Source organism: Lampris incognitus, chromosome 2 (assembly GCF_029633865.1).
Source record: "Lampris incognitus isolate fLamInc1 chromosome 2, fLamInc1.hap2, whole genome shotgun sequence".
In the NCBI taxonomy this organism is placed as follows: Eukaryota; Metazoa; Chordata; class Actinopteri; order Lampriformes; family Lampridae; genus Lampris; species Lampris incognitus.
The window spans coordinates 26,157,191-26,181,739 of NC_079212.1; the positions used below are offsets into that span (position 1 = coordinate 26,157,191).

Here is a 24,549-nt window from a genome sequence, read left to right on the forward strand (position 1 = left end):
TTGGAAGGAGATTGGTACAGGGGCGATAAATATTTCATATGAAGTTTTATCCTCAATATAGTTGGAGTTATGCAAAGCAAATGTCTGAAACCAAGTCCCATAAGAGTTGCATAGACCCTTGTTTCACCCGTGCTCCTACTCTTGCACAGGGCGGGTTCTCTCCTTTTAGAAAAAGGGGCCACATCAGTGAAAGGAGAGGGCGCGAAGGTGGGATTTAATTTTGTCATCTCCGAGAGGGGAGCAGAATAATTTCCTCCACTCTCCCCTCATCATCATCTCCTCAGCCGGGCGAAAAATGTTTTTTTAAGGAGCCTCATTTCCCCCACCCTTTCTCCTTTTACCGTCATGCCTGAAAAGACACTTTGAATAGAGTCCCTCTGGTGGACTTCTGGATTATATCAAAGATCTTGTTGAAGGTCTCCTGGGCTTTTTAGACACTTAATTAATTCATCTGGTGCACTATCATGATGCAGCTCTGGTGACAGGAAGGGGGGGAAGTCTGTCCCCTCACAATTAATGCTACTCATTTACATCCATCCCTTTTTTATCATGGAGGGGGAAGTCAGAGCATCCTGAGGTTTAATTACTTCTACATTAAGTTTGACTGGCATGTGCTCTACACTTTCCGTGCATTGCTGCATTGTTTCAGTATGATCCCCAAGGCGTGTTAGAGAAATTACATTGTTAAACTATGAAACCATCCCCCTTGATTAGCTGTGATTTTGCTGCTTTTTTCCGGGCCATTTCCCATGGCTTTCTGGGTGACCCGAATGTGCAATTGACAGGAAAGTTGCATCCGTATCATAAGGCCATACATCCACTAGCCATGTGAAGTCATAACAGAAGTGTTTGGGGGGGGGGTCATCTCTCGGGTCTTCAAATGTTTTGCCGTTGTGTACCATAGTCATGATCAGTGCTCTCTTTTCGATTTCAGGTACGATATCGATTCTAAAAGCCCAGATCTGGCCAAGCACGTAAGTGACTGACGTTTGGTTTATGGATGCTTTATCCGCACAGCTTGGTTTTGGTTTTGTTTGCCCTACAGTCATTGTCAATGCATGACGTGAGTGTTCTGGTTTTATGCAAGCCAGAATTTGAGACCGAAATGCTCAAATATATTTGAGAATGACAACAGTGAATTACCCCCCCCCTCCCAAAGTACCATTATGTTTCCTCACTTTCCACCCGTTAGTATTGTATTCCTGCAGACCTAGGATGAGAAGTGCTCATCTAGCTTCAATAAGAAATTAACATTCCTTATTGCATTGTTATCAAAGCTTTTCAAACATATTCCCTAGATACTCGACCCTTTTTTGTTTTGTCTTTGTGTTTTTCTTAATTTCTTTAACCTCTTTTTTTTTTCAAAAACAGCAGATTTGTTCAAGATTACCTGTACATTTACATTTATTGAACTCTTGAGTATGAAAGGCAATGCATTGTGCCAGCAGGAAGGACTACTGTAAGATATATGCTTGGGCATGTAGCTCATAAAGCTCCTTTGCACATGTCAGCATTATCTTTTACAGTAAAAGCTTTGATAAACAAAACATCCCTCATACTATACAATATGCTCACACTGAGAATATATTTGCAGCCCTTGGTTTGCATATTACCAGAATATTGATCATTCACATTTTCACCAGTGATGCTTTCCTTGTTGCATTATTCACATCAGTGTCTCAACCATTTCATTCACTGAAAACAAACTGTTCTTTGTGAATATCTGTTTCTCTTTCTGCCTCTACTATCCTCTCCTCATCTCTCTCTGTCTTTCTCTCTTGCTTCTTTCCCTTTCTTCTCTTTCCTTATCTGTCTATGAGGCTCGGCTCTCCTCTGTTCCCATTCTACCAATCTGCTCCTTCACATATATCCCTTTTCTCTTCTCTCTTGCACTTGTTTGATGATGGTCTGGTATTTGAGTCTTGTGCCTTCTGTTCCATGATACGCTCTGTTGTGTCAATGCTGCTGCCTGGCCTCTTTCTCTTCCTCCTCCTCCTCCACCCCGGAAGCCAACCGACTTTAACGTACGTGTCTGCCTCAGATGTCCTACTTTATTTCTGCACGTATAATGCTTATAATAATGCCTAACTGCTCACTGACTGACCATGTTACCCCTCCGATGAACACCCCCATGCTCGACTCCATTCTGCGGCGTGCTGGGTCCCACCAACAATGTTTCTTATGCACCCCCCCTACTCCCATGGCAGGACTTCCTGGGGCAGATTTTTTGCACACTGGGAGAGATTGTGGGCTCACCTGCCAGTCGCCTGGAGAAGCCCCTAGGGTGAGTGGCAATGATCATTTTACCATTTCCATGTCTAATTGGTTCTCGGAAAACAGCTTCATCATTCAAACGAGAGAAAATTACGATCAGCCAGAACAAGAAAGAGTTTTTTTTAAATTTTTTTTTACTTGAGCTGCATTCTTAAAAGAGAAAAATAGTTGTATTTGAACTCACCAAGCAATTGAGCTCCCTCCTGCTGACTGTGGGATAATGAAGACTCTGACAACTCTCCTGGGTGTTAATGTGCTCGGCTCATTCAAACGTGGTATGGTTTCCCAATTGGATGTCATATGTTTCAGCAGTAGGATGGTGATGAATATGTCCCTCATCTATAGCCATCTGTATATTGCAAGATTAGAATCGTGTGCTTGGGTGGGAATGGGTAATTGAACACGACCGGGGGCTTCCTTAACACAATTACTATCATTAGTGAGGCAATCTGCCTCAGAGAGTGGATGGAAGTTGGCACGAAACACACACCTCTATCAATCCTGCCTCAACACAAAAATTTGGAAAAATGGAGCCCTGCAGCTACTGGCAGCCACAGTGCAATGTATTACTCTTTGAATTGTGTTTGCGCACGCGTGTGTGCGTGTGTGTGTGTGTGTGTGTGTGTGTGTGTGTGTGTGTGTGGGTATGTATTTACCTGTGAAAGATATGACAGAGTATTTATGAAGGATTTTTGAGAAATACGTTATATTGTAAGCATATATATTTGTTTGCATATGTGCATACATATGTGTGTTTGAATGTGTGAGACCCTGTAGAACCTGATAATGTAATAAATCCCCGATAATGTAATAACCCTGATAATGTAATTAAAAAAATGCACTTGAGGCCATTGAAAATGCAATAAAACCTGATAATGTAATAACTTCCTGATAATGTAATAAAATGATCCAACTGAGAAAAAACATGTGTGGAAGTAGCTTGGAGGTAGCTTTGAGGAAGAGTAGAGCATTCATGCACGTCCAACTTTGACCTGTCGGTGGCGCTAGACCTCTCGAGCTTGCGTTGCTTAAACAGTATCAACACTTGAATCCATTTATGGGTGGTCTGCTGTTAAATTATTACAATATTGGGGAATTATTACATTATCAGGACCAGGGAAATGAAGGCTAACCTGATAATGTAATAACGTCCCGTTAATGTAACACATTATTACATTATTGGTAAAAAGTTTATTACATTATTGGGAAATGCGCTTTATTACATTATCAGGAAGTTATTACATTATTAGGTTTTATTGCATTTTCAATGGACTCAAGAGCATATTTTTATTACATTATCGGGGTTATTACATTATTGGGAATTTATTACATTATCAGGTTCTACAGACCCCAAGGCACAGTATGTATGACAGTGTGAAGTGTGTGGATGTGCTGGCCTGTGCAATCAGAGTTTTATGTGAACAGCTGAGCTTTGACCGTGTCAAAACAGCATATACTATACTATATATGTGTTTGTGTGTGTGTGTGTGTGTGTGTGTGTGTGTGTGTGTGTGTGTGTGTGTGTGTGTGTGTGTGTGTGTGTGTGTGTGTGTGTATAGCACAAAGCAGACATGAAGGCCTTCCCAATAGGACATCTTGAATACCCCAGATATTGTTACCCCCTCAGTCTATACTGTCAGTTGAGCAGAAATACGAATTGATTCCTATAATAAACATTAGTTATGGTGCTATTTATTGACTTACAGCTCCCACGCCAGGGCAATTCAACTGAAAATTCAAAATCTGTGAAGAAAGGCAAAGAAGCAAAGGAGTGCAGTTTTTGCTTTGATGTAAGCATATTCCAACAGGGTTTCTATTTTCCCCCTTTTAAATTACATGCAGGCATTTGTCTTTATCAGTTTGTACAGACAAGCTATGAGACTGTACTTCTAATATTTGAATAGTATAACAGCCTGCATAAGTAATGGGTATTAGGTCCATTGCTTTGACAGAGGATTGTTGGGTAGCTGTCTAATAGCTGTGTGCTCCACTTGGGATCCTGACATTGCAGTGCCGCTCTGCAGCTGGGCTTTAAGGAGTGGCCACTCGGGGGACCGAACAAAATCTGTTAGCCATGCTTAAATGAGCCCTCCCAAGGCACACAGCATCCAATGGCCTGCTTAAGAAGCACATCAGTCCCCCTTTCCCCACTTTATGGAATTCATCTTCGATTTATTCTTCCTCTTTCAGTCTTTTTTGAGCTCCATCCCTTTTCTCCATACTCCGTTTTTTCCTGCGTCCCCCCCTCTCTCTCACTCTCCGTCTTACTTCTTTAATTTAACAATTTCATAAAATCCATCACACACACACAAACACACACACAGACACACACAGACACACACAGGCACACACGCGCGCGCGCGTGCATGCATGAGAGTCCCACAGTCTTTCTCTTTTATCTGAAGTGAAAGATAAATCGCTACACGCTTAATAATTTACCACAACCATCTATGTATATTCTCTACACACAAGGGATGAAAGTATTGTACTGGCATTCATTTCTAAGGGAATAATCGAACGTAGTTTTGTCCTGGGAAATTAAGAACTTGGATGAAATATGTTGCATTTTTCCATGTGTTTTTAATGAAGCAGTGTGTATGGCAATGATTGAATGGGAGATATGGAATAAAATGACATGTTGTTATATTGGTATACACTACTCTTTTTCTACTCTACACTATTCTGTCTGCAATCATTGAGAACTCAACGAGCAACATATGTCAAAGTTATTGGGAGATGAGGAAATGATTATTTCAATGTATAATGGATCATGCAAGAGAATGGCATTTTTTATTGAAAATATGCTAATTCTGGTGCAGCTCATGGCTGTGATATGTATAGCCTGTGGGAGGGAGCATAATAACATTGTATAGGTAACATAAAAATAGGGCTCATTATATTGATGGCAATAACCTTTTGTCTTGATATGGGAAGTAACCCAATACACCAGAGCATATGAATGCAATATAACATTAGCATGTCAAACCCATTAGTGTTGCTGTGCCCTGCTGCTGTATTCGTGAAGCAGGCGATGAGCCTTAATTGAAACTACAACCGGGGATGTATAGGCTCCACCCGTAAGAGCCATGAAAAGGGATTTGCAGAAATATAACTTGCACCTTTGCGTATCGTTTATCTAAAAGGTGCAAGCTTAATTGAACATATTGAGGATTATGTTAGTTCTATATTAAAGGCATTTTTACTCTGCATCTGCTTGTACATGTCAGCTACTGTGCAGTACTAAGAAGTTCTGCCAAATAGATAGAAGCATTTAGTTTTATCCAAGAAATACTGCATAATGAGTGGGATCCCACTTTTAAAGAGAGTTTGATTTGGTGGTATAAGGCATTGAAGATAAATGATCACATGCTTATAAAGTAATTCACTTTTTATCACCAATTTAACCAAGGGAGCATGAACTGCTGTGGTTCACTTCATGTCTCTTTGTCCCTCATACGAAGTGGCAGGTCAGACTCATAGAGTATTAAACCTAAAAGTAGCTAAGCTCCAGACCTACAATGATATTACTATAGTTTTTGCTTCAAAACACTGTAGGTATGTCAACATAGAATCTCAGCAAGTTCCATATAATTATCCTTTACGTTTTTTATTTTTTTTGAGTCTACCAGGGTCATTACTTGTACCCAGGGCTGTTGCCAAGACCACCTTTGTCAAATTCAAGACAAGTCCAAGACCAGGAATAGTTTAGATCAAGTCAAGACCGGGTGTTAAAGGGGGTCCAAGCTAAGTGAAGACCGAGACCAAATGAAATCGAAACTGAGTCAAGATCGAGACAGAAAAAGACCAAAGTCCTTTTTAAGAACAGACTCTTTATAGAAATTAACTTGGTTCCAGTCCAAATTTGCCAATCCTTTGATAGAGTTGTTTGAGGCTCAGCTGTACCTGCAGATGTGGGTGTCTGGGTAGTGTAGCTGTCTACTCCATTGCTTACCAACAACATGGGGATTGGTGGTCCGAATCCCTGTTTTACCTCCAGCTGGTTGGTCGGGGCACCTGTTCAAGCGGGACGGGTAATGGGGGAATAGCGTGATCCTCCCACTCGCTACATCCCTCTGGTGAAAGTCCTCACTGTCAGGTGAAAAGAAATGGCTGGCGACTCCACATGTATCAGAGGAGGCATGTGGTAGCCTGCAGCCCTCCCTGGATCAGCAGAGGGGGTGGAGCAACGACTGGGACGGCTTGGAAGAGTGGGGTAATTGGACAGGTACAATTGGGGAGAAACAGGGAAAAATACAAAAAAAACAACCTGCAGATGTTCTTAAGACGATGGATTTAAGCACATATAAAACATCACTACAAGATTGTCATGTTTGGAAAATAGGCCTATGTTGTGCATACCAAAACAGAAGTTTTACAATTTTTCTGTGTGCTGTTGGTAAGGCAAAATCTAGAGGAGGGGGGCAATTCATGTGAATGCATTTGGTAATTGGCACGTTAATAGAACCGATGCTCTTTTCCAAACCAGTTGCCTTAATCAAAGGCACCAAATTATTTTTTTGTAGAATGATTGACCTGTGTCCGAGGGAGTACAGGGCAGAGATGTGTGCTGGTAGCAGTTAAATGTAAAGAAAGGAAGAAAAAAAATCAATGAATATAAATAAAAAAAATCTTAAAAAGCGTCTGGATTCAGTCAAGACCAGAAATCATATTTGGTGAGATCATCGGCCCAGAATGTGTTAAGTCCAGGTACAAACACCACGAGTCCAAGACAAATCCAAAAAAATGGAAAAAAAGATCTTGAGTCTGGACTCGAGTACTACAACCCTGGAAGTACCATGGACATCTCATGCACTAATTAAAGTATTTTCCTTTCTTATTTAGTTTGACTGACTAGGCCCATCAGCACTGAATTGTAATGTATTGTATGGTACCCTATTTGCTGGTAGATGGCAAATTACCTTTTCATAGCACTTAGCAAAGCCAGATGAGATTACCAGAAATGTATTCAGAGAAAACTGAAGCAGCAAACATCACTTATCTCGCCTTGACTCATTTTGACTTCAGAGACTTAAAACTTAAAACTTTTTTTTTTTTTTTTTTTGCTCATATACTTGGCCGCCTGACTCCGGGCTATGCAGTGGCTGTTCTACTGAGATGTGAAAGAGAATTTGCTCCGCAAATTTAAATAATGAGTGGGGAGAATTTAATACCTTTTCTGATGAAACTGAATATCTTATTGGCATTGGAGAGGACAGGAGAAGGTAAAAGGTTTTTTTCCCATGTTACTTCCATGTTTATTGCAGTCTTTGCATGTATTATTTAACTGGGAGCTGAGGGTTTTCAGCAGCCGACTGTAATCAGCATTTTTTGCCTTGGAGCATGACACAATTAGGCCATTCTGCAGCATCGCTAAATGTCAATTTGGACTCAAAGGCTGAGTGCTAGCAAGGGTCCCACTCCAATAATGTGTGGTTCCTGCTTAGATGTGAAAAATACTACAACCTTGCTGATGGTACAAGAATCCTTCATGTCCAATGGAGGGGGATTTGTTAGGTATGATTTAGATCCCATCCAGATGTAAACAGCTAGCACTTTGACTAGTGCTGTTCGATTTTCCTTCTGGCCTTCACAATCTGAGATTTACTTTACCTGTACAAGAAATCTAGAAATCTTCCAGGGAATGAATTATGAAAAGCAGTTGTTATTCTTCTACATGAAGTTTTTGTTGAAGGACCAAGGTTTTAAAAGCACTGCAGATAAGACGGCAAAGCATTTATTCTTTCCCTCTTGTATTTGAGGCCTCAGGAGCAAGAGCAGGCAAGGACAGTGGAAGTTTGTAGTGTGCAGATGGGCTTAGCCGGTTTGTTTTGTGCTTAGAGTAGGCAGCGTTCATTTCCGCTGCGGACACGGCTTGTCATCTCCTGAAAAGCCGAGAGAGCATCGCTCTGTCCTGAAAACTGACTTGTAAGATTGCTCTCCCACTTCGGTTCAACACCTTCATGTGATTAATCTGCTCAGCAGCCAAAACAGCTCGCTCTGCAGCCAGACTATAGTAGCAACCTATAGTGAGCTGTAACCACTGCAGCACAGGGCAGTGCGACACCTGTGTAACGTGATTACAGGTATGAGTCCCATCACTCATCACCCAGTGCCCCATGAGGAGGGAGAAGAATACAGCCCTCCACCCCGCTTCCCCCAGCCTTCTGGCACTGGGAATAAGAGAAAACAACGAATGAGCAAGACAACTGTGATTTGATGTCATGCATAGAAGGAAAGCGGTATAAAATGCTACCTACACTATTGCTTAATATCTGCCTGCCTGCTGTCAGGGGATGGGCATATCTCTTGGCCTCTGATCGAATGGATTGTTTTTTTCTTACCAGAGGGAGAGTGAAGCGGATGTAGCGTAGCTTACCACATCCTCTTGAAGTATGAATTTGTTGTTGGTAGGAGAAAAATATAAGAGGGAAATGAGAAACTTACTGGTATGACTTGGGAGTAGTTTTAGTTCTAGACTGAAACAGCAAGTGTCTCTTTTGATTGACAGTTCCACTTAGACCTCTCCTCCAGTCAAAACAAGTGTTTTACGTAACCGGCAGGTGGCTGATGAATGGCTCATTTATTTAGCCCGATGCTGAATTGAGCTGCCATCGATATAATCATTAGAGCGTAGGATTGTAATTTAAGCAATCAAAACTTGAACAACAATCTCATTAAATTACTGAAATACTACTTAGAAAACATGGACCACCTTTCAAATTTCATTGTGGGGCTATGAGCAATTAGTGAATGCCTGAGACTCCATATTTCAAAGAAATGCCAGGATCAGTTTAATTCTCTGGGGTTTGATGATGGCCCGTATATAGGTAGATGAACACACAGAGGGCGAATGAATGAGACACTCAACATGACAATAACAAAACAACCACGATGCGTTGGTTGTTTATTTGTCAAGACAGGATTATTTCATAAAATGTTATGAAAAAGTGATGAAAGTGATGGCAATGAATGCCATGAACTACTTACAAAGTATGTTGTTCAAAGTATAACCCTTTGTTTTCAACTCTAAGCATTTGCATATCTTTTTGTGGCGGGGGAAAAAAGAAAGCCCTAAACATATTCTTTACCCAAATATCATATTGCCATTTTTTATACCTTGTTTACTTTCTTTGCACACGTTCTAGCAATGCTTTAAAGGATTTAGTGAAGCTTGCCTATAGCCATGTCCCTTAAGACCATCCAGAGCCTTCTCCCCCTCTACCAAATAGGCAGCTGTCTGTTTTTCTTTGAAAACTAGGCATTGTGGTGTCCTTTTGAATTAGGTGACTGCACTTTTCATCCTCTTTTTTAATCTGGACGAGGTAAAGGATTATGGATTCTTATCGGTGTATGAAGATCAAGGGGATTAGGCATATAATCCCATTTGAACCCACTCAGGGTTTTGGCACCCTTGTCTAATTTGGTTCAACTATGATCTGCCCACTGCCCCAAACGTTTACTGTGGCACAGAGCCCCGTTATCTGCCCCCCCCCCCATCTCTGTTTGTCTTTGACTCAGATCAAATGAGTCAGATATGCTCTTTTACCCTAATCCCCTTGTTGTGCAATCAGATTTAGTGGATTCATTGACCTGGTTGAGAGGCCTATTTCATTGAATTATCCCATTTAAAAGTGTGGGAACTTGAGTCTTGTTGTGCTTTGCCTCTACCCGAAATGATTTATTTTAATTATTCCTACCTAGGCGTTAAATTTGCATTGCAAGAATCATTTTTTTGTTTGACAGTGAAGATTCTCAGAAAGACTGAAAGAAGAAAAACACTGGAAACCCACCTAGCACCATCTTCCGTTTGGTGCAAACAATGTTTTGGTTTTCTTCATTCTTTTTGGTATTGCTGAACTGTTGCTGCTCTCATATGCCTGACACGTTGCAGTATGGTTAAATATCAAGTCCATTGCTCATCCTAATGACCTTCCTGTAATGTGGAAGGCTCCTACAACTGCTTCAGTCTCACCCTCCTGACTTTAATGTCACTATCCTCCATTCACCCCACCTCTAAACTGGAGGGTGATGAAGAACATAGGATATCCATATTTTGAATATCCATAATGATAAATCCATTTGCATAATGCCATATGCCGTGATGCCATGCATGATGATGCTTGATGCTTTTTTTTCACCTCCCATATGTGACTGAAATGTGCTCACTTCTTGAGAGGAGAGAGCACACAATCCTGATTGGTATTCTGCACGAGCATTAAAATAACATTAAAAAAAATCACAGACTTCAGCTGAGCCATTGTGGTGATGCTAGCGTAAGCTCCTTGATCTTTTTCTTTTCATGTGATCAAATAGGGAATCTGTCAAAACCTGCAGATAGCTCCTTCTTTATAGCATGAGCCAGTTTCACAAGAATATTTCTTCAACAGTATGAACCTCATGCCCTCAAGCCCCAGCTGGGCACAGGCAGTAATCATGCTTCATGTATCCTGATCTGTTTCTGTCTTCACTTGTTTGTTTTCCTTGTGAGGTTTTGTTTGACTGGAAAGAAGGCATAAGGTCTGTACACTAAATTGTTTTCAAAACTAATTTGTTAGCAACGGTTCGATCAGTTAGATCTTCCTCAGGCCGTTTGATCCTGCGGGGGTATCTGTAGTGGAGGGGGCACAGCGATGTAGTCACACTGATGCAACGCTGATTTGACTCAGTGGGTATGAAACCAACCTAGATGAGGTTGGCAGGGAACATCATCAATACGTATTATGGACCTCCACTGGCAGCAGTCTGATTCAGACCATATGGCAGAGTTTTGACTAACTGGGAAGGCCAACTGACTGTATGTGTTATGAGCAATTTATTTTAGCATTAGCTATCATAGCTACTTAGTATGTGGTTAACATTATCACTGCGTACCCGTATCCCTGAGATGCAGGAAGACATATTACCCTTATTTTATCATTTTAGCCATTCATAGTAGCCCAGAAACCAAGGATGATAACAAGCAGTCATCAATCTTCTCTAACAAGAGCACCTCATCAAAATGCTATTCAATTGCCCGAACTTAGCTCATTGAATTTGAGGTGTCATTGTTATTTCAGTGTAATGATCTTTTCACTGCTTTTGTTCCTTCTTGAATGTATGGTGCATTAATTCTCCAAAATTACCCTGGAGATAGTCACTGTCCACATGCGTTCCCACATCTCACTAAAGGTCATCATGCATGTGTGTATCTATCTATCTATCTATCTATCTATCTATCTATCTATCTATCTATCTATCTATCTATCTATCTATCTATCTATCTATCGGATTTGCATAAATACAAAGATGTTTTAACTTTGAAGTGTAGATGTTAGTCTTCTCACCGGTTCAGCCAGATGTTATTTCTTACTTTTCTCTCATCTCATTCCCTCATTTCAGTCTGAACTATTTTGAGGAGGGATTCAGCCAAGTCAGGGCAACAGCAGGACACAACTCCAATGCCAAACATCCAAGAAAGCCCCTTGTTGTTTGACATAGGTTGTTTAGATAGTCAAATGTTTCAGCGGTTGCAGAATCAGTGAGTATGGTGATATAGGACATACATTACCAACTGATTAAGCCCAGTGTTGCCCTGGAGTGCTCAAGCTCACAAACTGTGTGCCTCAGAGTTATGACTTCTTTCATAATAGATGGTGCAGGAAATGGGACAGCGGAAGTACATTTCATGTAATTTCATCATCAAAGCACTCCTCATTGTGAGTCTACGAGTCTATGAATGAGCGAAGTGGAAAGAGGACCTCTTGGTGCAGGACACTTCAGATCACTACCTCACTCACACCTCTCCATGTTCAACCTGGCAGTGTTAAAATGAAACATTTGTTATTCTGTGCAGTGAGGAGGAACTCATGTGCCAGACATGAAAGCACTCAGCACTTGCTTGCTCTTTAGGCTAGCCGGACCTCACAGAAGAATTAAAGTAAATTCACTCAATAATGGATGCATGATCCAAAAAACCATTAAGGATGCCCTTTCTTTTCATCGGTGCAGAAATTAGAGGTAGGTTGGTGGCGATGCCAAATGTTACCATGTCTGCTGCCGAATTTAAACTCCTCATCCAACCTCATTTTCAAGTTTGATATTAGCACTGGCCCTTGTCATGACCTGAATGAGATGACTTGATGGCCAATGGTGCAAGTGGGGTTTACTTTCTACATAGGTGAGGGGTTTTATCTCCTTTTGAGGCATCATCAGGTTGCATGTGGTGGCTGGAAGTGAAACATCAATAATTCAAGGACAATTAATTCACCTTAAGATTGGTCTCAGAGGCGGAAAACGAATAGAAGCCTGAGAGAATTAAGTGCGTCTGTTCTCTCGATAGACATGTCGGCTTTACTTTACACCATGCATTTTTATGGGCCTGGGCGCTTCAAATAAAAGCATGGTGGATTTGGATTGAGGTATTGATCCCACCTGCTTTATCAGAAGATATATTTTGTTTATTGAGTCCTCTCTTGATTGAGGAGACAGGCTACCTCAGAGAGACCAGTGAAGGTTAATGGAGAGGCACCTTATCCTGTCTCTTGCTAGCCTATGAATTAGTTGAATCTTAATCAGGTTAGAAGAGAAAGCACTGTTCTATTTACAAATTTATCCCTTGCTGTGATTTGCTTGTGTATCCATGCCACAAGCACAATATTCTGCTGTTTGTGTGAAACAACTGCTTCTTAACAATTGTGCAGTAGGTACAGTAGCATGGTTGGAGAGAGGTTGTTTAGGTCAGCTGGATGAGGATCTGCAGTGAGGCTGACCAAAGGGTTGGTCTCCGGCCAGGGCCTTGGCATGACTCCTGTGTAATTTCCTTCTTTATCAATAGAGCTGACAGGGCTGTTGGCAGCTGGAGTGCTGGTATATGATTGGATGGTAGCTATTCTGTTTTACTTTATGTTGGACTATGGATGGTGGAAGGTCTGCGTACTCACAGCCACAAAGGGTTCTGTGAGGCAGAGATTGGATTAAAAAAAAAAAAAAGTCATTTTGTCCCACTTAAAAGTTAACCTAGCCAAAAAACGTTTAGGAGAGACTGCTAGATTGGCAAACTACTGGGGTGATGGTGTTATATGAGGAGACACACATACATGCACCCCCTCTACCCCCCCCCCCCACACACACACACACACACGCACACACACTTCTCACCCTCTCACTCAACAAACACAATAAAGTGTGAGGATCTCCTAGTGTATTTTTGCCTCCAGGGTCTCTCTACTGTGCTGTCACATATCTTCAGAATATGTTGGATGTGGAATCAGGGATAAAAAAAAAAAATCACAGTTCTGGCGGGGGGGGGGGTCTTTCAGCTCTCAGCATGGCACTTGTAGAGAGGGATCTGACAGGTCCAGTGCCTTCACAATAATAATAATAATAATAATAAAAAAACCTTGAGAACTAGTGCCACTATTTTAAGAAGTGTTCTTGTACATGTTTTTGCATTGAGATATGAGTGAAACGATATATGTTGTGTACATGAAAACTGTTAGTTTGTCATTTTTGCATGGTCTTACATAATCTCACTGCAATGTACCAAAGCTTGTTTTGTAAAAGGGTGTTTGTGATAAAAAAGATTTTATGTTTGTCTTTTTTTTCTTTTTTTTTGGTGCAGTGGTATACCTGGGAAGAAATGTGGGACCATCATTTTGTCTGCTGAGGAGTTGGGAAACTGCAGGGTAAGTGTAAACCTTTCTTTGTCTACATTATGCACTATTAGATTTATTTTATGTCCTACACTGTGAGTTACATAATAAATGTCTGACAACATTCACATTCATACTGAACTAAATGGACTACTTAAAGATGATGACTTGGCTAAGATAGATCATATTGTAACTGTGAATACATAGATTATGGCATGCAACAACATGATTGGACTTAACAAAGGCAAACTGCGTACATAGCAAACATGCTACGAGTGTGAATGGCTGTTTAATGAACCTGTGCACATTCCAGTCACTGAAATGGGCATTTACTCCTGCGTGCGGTTCAATGTTAATAGCCTGTGTCCACTAATGGCCATTGGTTTTCTCTCTGCACTGCTAAATGAAGATAGTAAATAATCATATTATAGTGCTGTCAGAGGAGCAGGGAAAAGAATCAAGACTTATTGGTAAGAACAACTGGCCTCCCTTGGTGGCTATAAAACAACCCACTGAACTGTAGCAACTGTGTAGCCTAAAGGTTTTACGATACCCTAAAACATCCTTAAAAGTCCACATCGTTCATAAACACTGAGAGACATGGTGCACTTCGCTGATTTACAAAAAGAATATTTGCTCCCGACCTCTGAAATGTCTTCCTGAATCTTTAACAATAATGGGACAATCTGTGAGAAATAAACCATATTCTCTGACCGTGGCATACCAGTGCTGCACAGCTAATTATCATCAATGGTCGCATCCTGCTTGACTGAAGTGTCATTGCTCACAGCCAGCAAGTGAACTGAAGGGCCGTTGTGAGTCACTAGGTGCAATGCATCTGTGATGATAGGAGTTAGTCTCATCACTGCAAAGCACCACTCCAAGCAATGATTCATAATATAAATGCAAATGATTATTACTCCCACAAGTGTCAATTTCCTCTCTCTCAGAGTCGATTAGAAAGGCAGGGGCCTGAAATGCAACTCCAAGACTTCACAATTTACACAGAACTGAACTCGGACAGGAAAGTGTAAGAAAAGACATGTTATGGCTAAAAAAAACCAAACAAAAAAACCCAAAAAACTTGAAGACTTTTTTTTGTCAGTTAGGGTCCCACGTGTGTGAATTATAACAATATGGAAATGCCATCGTCCATCTGGATTTATGTTTACTCTGTAAGCCACCTGTGAACTGCAGAAGGAGGCTTCAGAGTTTATCACTTCCCCTGAGGGAAACATCAGGATTCTTGTTTGGTGGAACAGAAATCAACAGCTTGGGCTAGATAGACAGTCAACTGAGGGAAGTTCTGCAGAGAGTTGGCTCTCACCTCCGCCATGGATTTGCCAGGTATCATTAAACAGAGCAGCAGCCCCAGCACGGATCAAAGGCTCCCTCTTGGCTGTCGTTATCTCTGGCACATATGAGCTGCTAAGAAGTTAGGCTTCAGTGGCTGTCTCCTGTCTCACTCTCACTCTCTCTCTCTCTCTCTCTCTCACTCTCACTTCTCTCTAACCTACAGTTCAGTCAGCTGCGGCTGATTCAAATCTAAAGCAAACCACAGAACCGTCTTCATATGACCTCACTAGACAACTGGGAGAATCACTCCTGCCTTGTTATGCACACAGCACAGTTTCTGGCATTATACTGCAAAAGATAATGTGCAGCAATAAAAGGAGATATTTAACCACCATCTCCATCATCACCAACCAGATTTATCACACCTCATCATAAATGAGCTAATACGGATTGCAAGCAAAGTATACACATACATACAAAAATGAGCAAAGTATAGACAGTGTAACAGTGTTTTTTGCCTGTGACCCTGAGAGCAGGATAACTGGTTTGGATAATGGATGGATGGGATGAAAACACGCACTTCTTGATTTCTACCCCAACCCTATTTGAAATATGAAAGTGATGAGATAAATTATATGATATCTCAGGGGCATCATGTCGAATGGTGAATTGAAAACACTTCTCACTTGCAGAAATCGGAAGAACCAATACTGTGCTCGGCATTGAATCTGTTGGTGGTATTGAAAGAACCTACCCTGGCAAGTGCAGTTCATTCTGCCCTTGTAAGGAGAAAGGAGGTCATGATTTGTTAACTTTTTAAGTCAAATCAAGTCAATTTTATTTGTATATCACAAATTACAAATTTGCCTCCAGGGGCTTTACAGCAATGCAACATCCTGTCCTTAGACCCTCGCATCGGATAAGGAACAACTCCCTGAAAAAACCTTTAACAGGGAGAAAAATTAGGAAGAAACCTCAGGGAGTGCAACAGAGGAAGAACATTTTAGTATGGTTTGTGTATGTAAAAATGTTCCTCATATTAAAAATACATTCTTCACTTGAGACTTCCATTCATAATACATTACTTGGCATGAATTAAAGGAGTGAACGACAAAAACGAAACTCTTTGAATTTCTAAGTCACGTTATCCTTTATCTCATGATTAATTCAGTAATACATTGTGTCTCTGAAGACGCTATGATGTGTTTTACATTTAAACAACACGAGAAACCGTCACGTGAATTTACTGATTGCGTTGTTTGAAATTTTCAAGGTCTCACTCCTTTGAGCCAAAGCCTTTTGAGTCTCGATATGCATCACTGTGCCACCTACTCTGCAATTATGTCTGCAGCAGTCCGAAGAGGGCTGCAAACTTTGTTGTGCATCCCTCGGTGGCCCTGGAGCCTGCTGGCTGGTGGAATGAATGTTCTACCGTTTTTTCCCACCTAGAGAGAGAGAACACTACCTAGGCGCTGAAGTGAGGATATGTTATCCATATCTAACAGAGGTTTATAACACCCCGTCTCACTGGGCGGGTTTCCATTAACGTGCTTAATGCGCAATTTGAAATTGCGAACTAAAGAACGAGTTATAGAAACACAAGAATTTAAAAAAAAACTCGCAAATATTGCAAAAAATTTATACGCTCGCATGAGGAGGTTTTTCAGACGAGTCAACAAAGCAGTATTTCACAAAATTGACATGGAAAAACATTTTTCGCATTTAAGTCAAGGTAGCCACCTTATAATGAGCGATGGCTATATGCTTCTTTTTTTTCTTGTCCCTAATTGTACTTGGCCAATTACCCTATTTTCCGAGCTGTCGCGGTTGTTGCTCCGCCGTCACTGCCGATCTGGGGAGGGCTGCAGACTACCTCATGCTCCCTCCAGTACATGTGGAGTCACCAGCCACTTCTTTTCACCTGACAGTGAGGAGTTTCGCTAGGGGGACGTAGCACGTGGGAGGATCTCGCTATTCCCCCAGTTCCCCCTACCTCCCTGAACAGGCGCCCCGACGGACCAGAGGAGGCGCTAGTGCAGTGACCAGGACACATACCCACATGCGGCTCCCCACCTGCAGACACGGCCAATTGTGTTTGTAGGGACACCCGACCAAGCCAGAGGTAACATGGGGATTCTAACAGGCAAGCCCCGTGTTGGTAGGCAACGAAATAGACAGCTACGTTACCCGGACGCCCCAGCTATGTGCTTCTCAGTTGGACCTGGCTCTCCCGGGCATGATACACAGGCACCATAAAGGGTCCTATTGCGTTGCATAACTCATCAAGTGTTAAGGAGGTCATTTTGAAGTTTTGGATCCACAGGGCCTCTGTAAAATCATTGCAGACAATGACCTCCTATAAATCCCTGATATGGGGACGCTATCAGGTATAAGTGGGTTGCCTTTCCTCCATTGCATGCATCACATGCTCGTCACCTTCGATTAAACACTACCACGGCTATTGCGGTCCATACAATGGAAATCTCCATGCCAACACTTATCAGTTCTTGGAGATTAGTGCAAGAGAAGAAGACCCAGCTTTAATCGCATAACATCACTCAATGGAAACACAGATCGTTCGTAATTGTATTTTGTCAACTTAAAAAAAAATCGCTTCTATTTTGCGCAAAACTGCAATGGAAACTCGCCTACAGATATGTCTGGGAATGTTCTCATTCATCCAGTTCATGGTTATCCAAAGGAGCTGAATCAAGTGCAACTGGACTAAGACGTTTCGCCTCTCATCCAAGAGGCTTCCTCAGTTCGTACCTTTCTGACTAGACGAAGCTAGTCTGACTGGCTGGTGATGAGACTCAGAATTTATCCTCTTTGGAGTCGTTGTCAGAGCTATAGATGTCCATGGCTCTTTGTGTCCCGATGTTTACCAACGCCTGTCGCTAACAGAGCCATAGATATGAGTGGTTCTTTTGTGTACCGATGTTTGGCCACGCCCATCTCTGTTAGCGACGGGCGTTGGTAAACATCGGGACACAAAGAGCCATGGGCATCTATAGCTCTGACAACGACTCCAAAGAGGATAAATTCTGAGTCTCATCACCAGCCAGTCAGACTAGCTTCGTCTAGTCAGAAAGGTACGAACTGAGGAAGCCTCTTGGATGAGAGGCGAAACGTCTTCATGGATATATACCAAGTCCAGTCGCACTTGATTCAACTCCGTTGGACCACCTACAGATAGTATTATTGCCAGGCAGTGCTGGACTTAGATTTATGCAGATGTTGCTATTTCCCCCCCCCCCAGGTCCTTGGGGAAATAACTATGACACTCTCCTTTGTATTTGTAGGCAACACAATATTGTCTAAATAAAATAAATTAAAAAAAACAATTCACAGGAGAATCTTGCCTCCACAAATTAAATGTTCTTGTTAAATACATTCAGTGGGGGAGCTTGATCCACTTTGAAGCCATGGTGCACAGTGGTTGGCCCTCCGCTGGTGTGGTTTATCCCTATCCAGCCATTCACATGGGAACAAGCACATTTTCTATAACAACCTCTCTAGCATTATCTTCAGATGGGAAGAAACAGGAGTGTTAGTCTATGTGCAGAGCCCCAGATAATGGCTGAGAGTGATGGTGGAAAAGAAAGGTAGCTACTCAACAGCTCTGGTACATTTAGCTTACCTCTGACCGTTTTTAATCAGTTCCTTACTTTGTTATCCTCCTGGAAGCAACAAAACTACTCAAAGAAGTGGATCGGTTTGCACTTCACATTTTAATTTGACAGTTATTTTGGTGTTAATCACTTGCTTTTCGGCAATGGCTTTAAAAATGGAGGTTTTGCTCCTGTGTGGTATGCATCCAAAGCCTAAAGCAATGTGATTTGGGTTGGCGAGAGGTGGATGAGAGGCATGACTTGGCAGACTGATGTGGGTCACAGCAATCAATGGGGACCTGCATTAAGGCTCCACCATCCCATCCTGGCCCCACTTTGAATCAGATTTAACAGATGCATTCCACCTAAAAAGCCCAAAAGACTACCTGAGGGCAAAACAGCCCCATTTCATCCATTTGCATTTGCTGGCTGATGGTATCAAATGCCTACTGATGTCGTGTCTTAGCCTCTCAAATAGATGCTGTGGCGCTCAAGGTGAACCCTGAATTACGATTCCTCTTGCATACAATATGTATTGCCATGAGTGTTGACCAATGAGATCGTAAACCTGAGGCTGGAAGCTACAGAGAATGTTCAGTAGGCTTTCCTCTGATGTGAATTTTTATCTGAGGTATAAAGGGGTGTATAGGATGAACAATGATTTTTTTCCTGCTTGTCCTGACTGGGTCCATTATGCCTCCTTATTATACAAAGCAACATAACACCTTGACCATAGGGAGACTCTTTGGCAGCAAAAACACAGTGAGCCGTATTCATTGTCCTTGTAATGGCAGTGCATGGTGAAATGCTGCCTAAATGAGTATAATTATGCTAATACCAACCTTTCTAATGTATCATTAGCTGCACTCACACCCTCCATATCCTTTTTGTACACAATCCCCCTCCATATGAGGGATTTTAAAATCCATTTCAGTCCCTCTGTAAGCTCTCTTGGGTTGTTATGATTATACTCAGTACAACCAGGCATTTTAGCTTTGATATCCTGCATCCTGTCCACAGTTGTTAAGATAGTCTTGTGTAATAACGACATTATAATGAATGCATTTGTTTCATGTTTTTGGAAACCAGGACACACTGGCTGGCTTCTTCCTAAACTAATTAGGATTCAGTCAGTGTGCCCCATTTGTTTGGTGCTTCAATGCTTTTACATTTTGGCACAGAGCATGTTTAAAAAGCAACAGGAAGCAGACAAAGGAGGAAATGTGGATTTGCATGTCCGCCTTCTATTTGGGTCTCTGGATTTCTCTGATTCGCTCTCTTGCTTTCTCGCTCTCTCGCTCTGTGTGTCTGTGTCTGTCTCTGTACCATTGTGTAGGATTGTGCCACCATGCAATTCTGTGCCAACAAACTGGATAAGAAGGACTTCTTTGGAAAGTCAGATCCATTTATGGTCTTCTATAGGAGCAATGAGGATGGGACGTAAGTTGGTCCATGTGTTGGGTTTGTTCTTCGTTTGGCTCTTCCTTCTGGCTTATCAAAGAGAGTTGGGGAGGTAGGGGTGGTTTAGCATTACGATCAGAGGAGAAGGGCCAAGAAAATTGTATTTGGATTCCTTAGAATCCCGCTTCCTTGACTGCATACACATTAATTTGAAGTGGAGCTACAGACATGGTCCCATAGCAAACTTAGTGGGACGATTTATTATTGGCTTTTTCTCTGAGATGTTTATTTTAGGATCCTGTGCGCTGTTACCCTGTGTTTGCAGGTTTACCATCTGCCATAAGACAGAGGTGGTAAAGAACACGCTGAATCCTGTATGGCAGCCCTTCACCATCCCTGTTAGAGCACTCTGCAATGGAGACTATGACAGGTAGGATCGAGCCTAATATTGATAAAATGTGCACAACATTCACATAAAATGTGCAACACATTCACAAAAACACACGCACAAATAAACGAGCATGCATACACAATCTCTCTCTCACTCTCTCTCTCTCTCTCTCTCTCTCTCTCTCTCTCTCTCTCTCTCTCACACACACACACACACACACACACACATACACTTGAGGGAATGAAAAATAGCTCACCCCCTTGGGTGTGATCTTCAAGAGGAAATCAAAGCCAATGAAAATTTTGATATGCGGTGTTATCGCTTCAAAATGGGTTTGGCTCAGCACATTTAGACACCATTGATTTTCAAATGTTATTTTATCTGCTGTTCAAATAGAGAGCTATTATATGCCTATCTCTGACTACCTGTTAGACTTGTCTGGCCTCTCATTGATTTGTCCACAACTGGCAATAGCATAACAGATAAGCCTGTGATTGGCTGCTCTAGTGGCATTGGCTATCTTATCTGAATCTCGACAGAGCACAGAGTGCTGACAAGCAGGAAGGCTCTTGGCAGGAACATAAAAAAGGGTTGGTGAGAGGAAGGAGAAACAGAGAAGGAGGACGAACAGCCACAAATCCTGTAGATGTTGGTCTATGAGACAGGTGGTCAAGACATCAGTGGGACCCTGCTGTGCATGTGTATGTGCGCACTGGCAGGAGACCGTGTAGAAAGATCTGGCTCTCCACACCATACTGACACCCCAAGGAGCCGGGGCCTGGGCGTCATCTGAAGCCCGCTGTCATTGTTGCTCTCTCTGTTCACCTGCCCGGTGAAGCTAATTGGGTCAGGCAGATGGAGTGGAGACTTGAAAGGCTATTGATTCCCTTTGAGGATTTTCACCAAGAGAGGATTCTATGGTAATTTGGAGTCTCACCTAGATTTTTTTGGTCATAGTGTGAAATAGCTACAGTATCTGGGGCTATGTTTCAACGTTTTACTCCTTTGTTCTCTAATTTTGCGATTCCATTCTTTTATTCTGACGGCAATAAAAAGATATACAGGACATGTAGGGCAGAGAGAAAGAGGAAGACATGTGGTAAAGGTCTTGAATCAGATTCAAACCAAAGATGCTTTGATCAGGCCTGAGCACACATGGTAGTCAAGTCGAGTTAACATGCGCAGCACTAAACCACAGTTGTAGTCTGTGACAGACTGCCTGTTACTACACACAGTGGGACACAGCGATGTAGAGGACGGTGTTGTCATGGTGGCAACAGTCCTTTTACTTGTACACAAAAAACGCTCAGACCAAACCAGCTAAAAAAAACATGGCATTCTGCAGGCCATCTGTAGATGGGAGAGTACCGCTGTGTATCTGTGTCCATGGCTCCCTCTCTCTCCCTCACCCTGGTGTGTGTGTGTGTGTGTGTGTGTGTGTGTGTGCGTGTGTGTGTGTGTGTGTGTGTGTGTGTGTGTGTGTTTAGGTAAAATTTAAGCTGTCCCAAGCTAATTAAGCTGACTCAGAAGGGGTGAATTTGCTCACACTCTGACACAAGAACCCAGAGGGCTTTACATTCCCATCACATTCCCATCACATTTTCCAAAAAGAGGTAAATACAGTAAACAACAATTTATAGAGCCCTATATCTTTGGCTGCCTCCTCCAGGATGGAGAGATGTGCAACAGGCATGGAGAGAGCAGAGCAGACAATAAAGCAAATGCTTGATTAAGACACTGGCACCACTTAGTGATAGTGAAGCAACACAAAATACACAGTACATGCTTATCTGGTTGAGAGACAATGACAGGATAACCAATTTTGTAGAATTTTTAAGCTATGTTTTTCTTTTCAAAAGAACAAGGGATCAGTAAAAATGCCTGATTTGTCTGTGCTTTGGAAAGGGCCCAGCCCTGATTGTGACCTATTGTGAAGTGGTATTTGCTATTTTTCTCCCCTCAGATGGGGGACTTAAATACCGCATTGATTCAAAGGCCAGGAGCCTGTCGTACATTGAATGTTCTCGACTCTGGAATTTGTCAAAAAGCACGCCATTTTCCCTTCTTTTTATATCATGCCAAGTTTGCTGAATGACTCGACGTTATCCCAGCTGGAATTCACTCTGTGGTGTCTTTGCTTTCTTTTCAATTCAGTGCCTCAAATTTCCACCACGGGTGGAAATTCCGCCACAGTGGAATTTGTTCTTATCTTGCGTGATTGTGAGGCATGAAATTATCCTGGCTATTGCTGCTTCAGAGCCGTGTTGTTCGGTCTCATGTGTAGCTGTCAAATCTATCGTTACGGTTCGGCTTTCATATTTATCAGAAAATGAAAAGCCTCCCATTCCCACTCAAACATGAGACGAAATTGATGTGAGACCTAATTTTCTGTACAGTACCTCAGCCAAATAGATTTGGTTGTGTTAATTCAATCTAATCTAGTTCAAAAAGTATTGTTAATTAGAGAAATTTTGCTTTAAAATTGGGTTTAAACTCAAAGCACTTTTGTAAAATCAGTATGAATATACAATATAAACACAATCACAAAAAAAAACACATCACAATGACGCATAATTTACTTCACCATACACATGCAAACAGGAAATAGGTAACAAAATAAAGATGGGCTGAAATGAAACTACTCTCTCACCTGAAGAACCTGAAATACACACCAAAGCACAAACAAACATCAGACAGACAAACCCACAACAACAACACCATCCCCCATTCTGGATTTGAAGTATTTTGCCGAACCCTTTCTTTCTTTTTTCTTTTGTGGCTTTTTTTTCCCACTCTTTTTTCCCCCAATTGTACGTGGCTAATTTCCCTATTTTCCGAGCTGTCCTGGTCGCTGCTCCACCTCCTCTGCCAATCCGGGGAGGGCTGCAGACTACCACTTGTTCCTCCAATGCATGTGGAGTCGCCAGCCACTTCTTTTCACCTGACAGTGAGGAGTTTCACCAGGGGGACATAGTGCATGGGAGGATCACACTATCCCCCCCCAGTTCCCTCACCATCCCGAACAGGCCCCCCGACCGACCAGAGGAGGCACTACTAGTGCAGTGACCAAGACACCTACCCACATCCGGCTTCCCACCGGCATGGCCAGTTGTGTCTGTAGGGACGCCCAATCAAGCTAGAGGTAACACGGGGATTCGAACTGGCAATCCCCATGTTGGTAGGCAACGGAATAGACTGCTATGCTACCCGAACGCCCCCATTGCCAAGCCCTTTCTGCAGCAGCAAGGACATTTTAACAGCAGAACAGCTCCAAAATGACCAGCATTGTAGTTTAAGCGACAACAAAACAAGACGAGCAAAGTCCCTTCTTGGTACTTCTTGCTGCACTATCCCTGATACCATTAAACGGTTATCTAAGAATCACATTCCAGAAAAGACACTTAAAGCAATAAGGGCTGCAGAGAAACAGTTCAGTGGACTGTAGGTGGTTTGAGGTACTTTGCACAGATGAGTTTCATGCCTTCAACAGAAGATTAGGAGAGACTCTGCAGTTCTGGCTGAAGAGGCGAGTTTTTGTAATTTTGCCCTCTGCATCATGACATCAAAATGACATTAGAGAAAATGGATGTTGACTGACAAACCACTAGGGAATCATCTGCCATGCTGGGCTCCAGTGTCAAAGCACATTAGTTGTTTTTTTCCCCCTCTGTTTTTGTATCTGTCAATCATTTTACAGCAAAAGGCAGGCACTATCACTTATCCTCTATGATCCTCTATTACTGGAACCGCAAGCTTAAGTTTTATTCCATGCTACTGATTTCCCATCTCTGTCTCTCTCTCGCTCACTCTCTTGCTCGCTCTCTTGCTCTCTCTCAGTCCCTCTCTCTCTCTCTGCTTATCTGTCTCTTTATGTGTGTGTATGTAGTTCATGGAGGGGCCTCAACAGTTTTTTTAAGGATGGAAATGTGTTTCGTGCAGACAGAAT

The 24,549-nt window shown here is 42.1% G+C and overlaps 1 protein-coding gene across 1 annotated transcript in view; it reads left to right on the plus strand.

The window, feature by feature from the left end:
* The window catches only part of cpne5a (copine Va), an 80,906-nt gene that overhangs the window by 24,252 nt on the left and 32,105 nt on the right, over nucleotides 1-24,549 (plus strand). Inside the window, exons 5-9 of the mRNA XM_056299030.1 lie at nucleotides 935-974; nucleotides 2,208-2,284; nucleotides 13,874-13,937; nucleotides 20,148-20,251; nucleotides 20,538-20,642. Of these exons, the coding sequence (XP_056155005.1) occupies nucleotides 935-974; nucleotides 2,208-2,284; nucleotides 13,874-13,937; nucleotides 20,148-20,251; nucleotides 20,538-20,642 (390 nt within the window). The remainder of the gene's footprint in view (nucleotides 1-934; nucleotides 975-2,207; nucleotides 2,285-13,873; nucleotides 13,938-20,147; nucleotides 20,252-20,537; nucleotides 20,643-24,549) is intronic.